Source organism: Schistosoma haematobium, chromosome ZW (assembly GCF_000699445.3).
Source record: "Schistosoma haematobium chromosome ZW, whole genome shotgun sequence".
Taxonomy (NCBI): Eukaryota; Metazoa; Platyhelminthes; class Trematoda; order Strigeidida; family Schistosomatidae; genus Schistosoma; species Schistosoma haematobium.
Window position 1 is genome coordinate 65,915,261 of NC_067195.1, and position 4,604 is coordinate 65,919,864.

The 4,604-nt window shown below is 40.6% G+C and overlaps 1 protein-coding gene across 1 annotated transcript; it reads left to right on the forward strand.

Annotated features, from left to right (window-relative positions):
* Positions 1-1,629: 1,629 nt before the first annotated feature.
* Positions 1,630-2,131, forward strand: MS3_00010465 (uncharacterized protein). Its single transcript, XM_012940312.2, has one exon. It carries the CDS (start codon positions 1,643-1,645, stop codon positions 2,051-2,053), a length of 411 nt encoding a protein of 136 aa, XP_012795766.2. The 5' UTR covers positions 1,630-1,642; the 3' UTR covers positions 2,054-2,131.
* The last annotated feature ends 2,473 nt before the right edge of the window (positions 2,132-4,604 follow it).

A 4,604-nucleotide genomic window follows, 5' to 3' on the forward strand; every position in this document is an offset into this window, starting at 1 on the left:
TGCTATCAGTTTGAATAGATTTCAAACATTGGTATACTTTTAGTAATAAAGATTTCCAGGTTCAGAACTGGAAGGTAACTGAATAAAACAAGTGAGATGGCTCAGAATTGGGGGTAATGGTCCATCCACACTCACCCCTTATGCCCACCCAGATCATGTGCTTCAATATCATTTGATAATTTTTCCCCTAATCCGCATGTTCCCTTCGGAATATATTCTAAATTTTTGGTCCCTTAATATAACCAGTGCTAGCATCGCTTCAGTTCACTTGCTAATCATCTTGCCGAAATTTTTTCATAGTTCTGGTGCAGTATGGCAGTGAAGATGGCACAGGTATTCAGTGTTTGACAACGCTTTCATCAGTAACACCTAATATAATTCGTACCCACCAAGAGAAATCAAAAGACAGAGTCGAGGTAATCGGAAGAGTATATTTGGCGATGACCAATATATCGGAATTCTCTGATCTAATATGGCTAGCGACTGCGGTTGATGTTGAGCACAGTGTTACCACACGTGATCTGGTGCGGATGCCTGACCGAGCGCCTTCAGCTAGATGAGTCCGCTAAAACTAATCTGGTCAGCATCCAATGTCGAAAACTTACAGAGCTATTTATATTGGGGATTTATTTACCGCTACAGCAGCTCGGACCAGTTAACATTTATTTCAGATCCCACGCCAATTGTGTCTGACTGGTTATCAGTTTATTAGGGCATTAGGAATCAAATATTTTCACGGTGCTACACCGACTTACAAAAAACTGGAAATATCTACTCAAAGGGTCGCACAATTACCGACAATTATCTTGACTACTTTCGGCGTGGTCATGTATACTTGCTCAGTTCTCAATTTCTTGCATATAGCTCCACAACGAAAGATGAGCCATCTCTATATACGACACTCACCAACAAACATCTACAGGGTATTTTGAAGTTTCTAGAAACCTTTGTCCAAGATATGTCAGCCTCGAAGCAATGCAGTAGTTCGAAGCCCTCGTAGTTCATATGTGACTTGTAAAGGGTTCACTGCTTACTATTAATCCTTTGAATCATTTACATTGGTGAAACCATTCTATTAAGTTGCCTCAGTACTCAAAAACCGCCTGCTCTTCATCAAAATGACTAACAAAAACCACAGAAATTGAATAATACATATCAGAAAATTTTCGAGCACACAGATAACAGTGGAAAGCAGATGAATTTTCCATAGACGAAGTCTGGTTTTAGAAAAAAAATTGCTATAGTTCTATGCAAAGAGAAAACATCAGTGAATCCCCCGATGCGATATGACACATTCAGAAGACATGAAACGTAAATTTCCAATCGTTTTGATGAGTTTTGTTTTAAACTGTTGTCAACCAAGATTGCGTTTATGTTCATTAAAACAAAAAATAATTTCTCCTTATTCCTAAATGTATGAAGCGCCTAATTAACTTAAAAATCAACAATACTATGATTTTTAACGCAAAAAGTTTGTTTCATTTAGTATTTGAGGCAGGTATCTCATATATTTCTTCGACCAATTGGCGTTCGTTTAAGTTGGTTCATGGCCTTATAAAAAAAAAAGAGGTCGTCCAATCAGAATTCTGACCATGCTGGTATATAATGCCTGCGGTCATCCCCACTACTGTTGTTCACAGTTATGGCACGAACGAAACAGACAGCTCGCAAGAGTACGGGTGGGAAGGCTCCGCGAAAGCAGTTGGCTACCAAGGCGGCACGTAAAAGTGCGCCAGCGACTGGCGGTGTTAAGAAACCTCATCGTTATCGGCCTGGAACAGTTGCTCTACGTGAGATTCGTCGTTATCAAAAATCAACCGAACTACTGATACGCAAACTGCCTTTTCAGCGATTGGTGCGCGAGATTGCCCAAGACTTCAAGACTGACCTTCGTTTCCAAAGCTCTGCAGTTTCTGCTCTTCAAGAAGCTAGCGAAGCTTACCTTGTTGGACTTTTCGAAGACACTAACTTGTGCGCCATCCATGCCAAACGTGTAACTATTATGCCAAAGGACATCCAGTTGGCTCGTCGAATTCGAGGTGAACGCGCATAAGTCGACCTTTGATATGATTGCTCTGTGAACGCCAAACGGCCCTTTTTAGGGCCACACAACATGATTTTGAGTTCTGTCTACCGGTATTCAATAAATTAGGGAACCAAGAGGGGTTATTCATTGGGTTTATCGCTAAGTACGAAATGACCTAGATATGTCGCGAACTTGTAGGATGTACGGCTACGAACTCAATACGTTAGCAAATTCACGAGCCACAGGCACGATGTAAGTCACTTTGTATGGGTCAGCATTGCATTCACTCATGTCGGTGATTGGCTGTTCGCCCAGTTCACCTTCCCATGTGTCTAATTTGGCACAAATTGGTGTCCTCGGTTTGTTTCCCGACGAGTTTCTATGGTAAATGTGTTCATGCTAGCACTAAGCAACAGTGACCCTTCGAATGCAAAATGTTTTAGAACACACCTGAACTAGGGATAGGAAGTGAAGTAGTCACCACTTGTAAGGGTAAGAGAAGGACTAATATACTGCGCCACTGCCATAACCAGTGGTTGGAGACTCGGTAACATGGGTGGTGTAGGTGTATACACTCTTTGTCTTCCCTTAGATTGTGAGATTAAAATTGCTTTATACCTCTATTTCTACGAACTAATTCTTTCTTTCTGTATTATATCGTCATATGAAATCTTTTGTTACTACCATTGAAGTAACTGCTTTCATGACTTTCTTGTTCATCTTGTGCTAGTGCGGTGTGGTAACTTGGACAGATGCATGTATGTGCCTGATCCTACGTTGTAGCTGAATGAATGACTACGTTGAAGCGCATTTATGATAATCGAGTTTTATACTTAGAAAAAGTCGAGCTCCACGATTTACCATATTGGATAAATATTTCAATCATCTTAGGTTTGCAAGCAACAGTTGTTCATCTGATTGTCAACAATTATATGGAGTGAAACTTCTATTTCAGCGATCTTTACAGCACTCTGTCATAATGATCGACACTGTATGTCTACTCGCACATTCGATTTTTAACAGGCATTTGTGAAGTTTGACGTCATTTGTTGCTACCAGGGATCGAAAATCTCTAGGCCTATGTTAATTATCCAGAATTTGTCTGATATTCCAACACTGTGTAAGCCCAATCAATCAACCAACAAAGGGAAAAATGCGTTGGAAAATAAAAGGGAAATGCGCCAAAACAACTGCTTTTTCGCCTGTCCAGGGGAAATAATCCAAATTATCCTCTTTTTGTCGCCGAACTATGTACTTTTCGCCTAAATATAAGCCGAATAGTCACCTAAATATATGCTGAATTGTGGACTTTCCGCATATCACGCACTTTATAAATAATACCACCACAGTGAATTATGGAAACTAAGCACGTGCGCGATCATAAAAGCAAGGAATTAGCAAGAATTATGCCGCAAATAAACCCTACTGTATTACTCTGGGTTGACATCGTTGTTGTAGAAGCAACAATGAGCCTAATGAAGTTAGAGCTCCACCCGTCGTCAGCCATATCTTAGGGTTTCTCGCAGAATGGATGTACACCATCTCCAGCAAACAGCGTCAACCTACTGGGATGATCACTAATAGGGTTTCTAGCAAGCATCGTAAGTATCGAAGACCAAATGTAAATAGCGTGAATTGAATTGACGCTCTTTTTTTCCGCAACCGTAAAAACGAAAGCGAAGCTGCACTAGATGGTGTGACTGAAAATAAAACCTCCCTATAAGGCTTTACTTATCGACATGCTTCAAGTGGGACATACGTCCTACCCACCGGGGGCCGTTTGTAGGCCGCCTACAGTTCCCTACCAAGCATCGAAGTCAAGAGCGTCCCGACTGAGCTTTGACCAAATGTGTTTAGTACGTCCATCTCGAATGTTATACATTCAAGGAGACCAATTACGCTCCAATACAAATAGAACCAAACTAATGCCAAAGCATTTCATGATCGCAAGGTAACTGAATTCAAAAATAACAAGACCACTCTTTAAATATCACTTTGACTTAGTATTACAGCACATTAAGGATCCCACCATATATGACTACTCATGAAGCTCCTCGTCCCTCTTGCACTTAATCTTCACGCGCGGTGATGACGCCTGTCAAATGACCTCTAAATAGATATGGTCTGATTTTGATGTATAGAATACTAAGAAATTATTGATCTAATTTATCCTCTTTTTCTAACCACTAGATCGGGACATCCCAGATTACATAGCAGGCGCATATAAAAACCAAGAACGAACAAAATGCCCATGGCATATGTCTTCACACTGGGTCATCAATTCGTGGAACCTGTTGCCCGAAGCAGCGGTGTCTGCACCTTCAACTGACTCATTCAAGAGAAGACTAGACACTCAGAGAAGCATACTAGAAAAGGAATAATATAGGCCGTAGGCCTTTTATTCTTACTAAACAAATCTGAATCCGTCTTAACCCCCACATCTCACATTACCGTATTATGACGAAAAAAAACACTCAAAAGAGTCAATGTCTTTACTCTTTATTACGGTTAACACATAATGAAAGACTTTCGTGAAACAAGATTCATACGCCACCATATCGGGTGGTCTTTGCAGCAT

Excerpts from the sequence above, each read along its gene's own strand:
- MS3_00010465 (XM_012940312.2), top strand. The coding sequence starts at position 1,643 with ATGGCACGAACGAAACAGACAGCTCGCAAGAGTACGGGTGGGAAGGCT.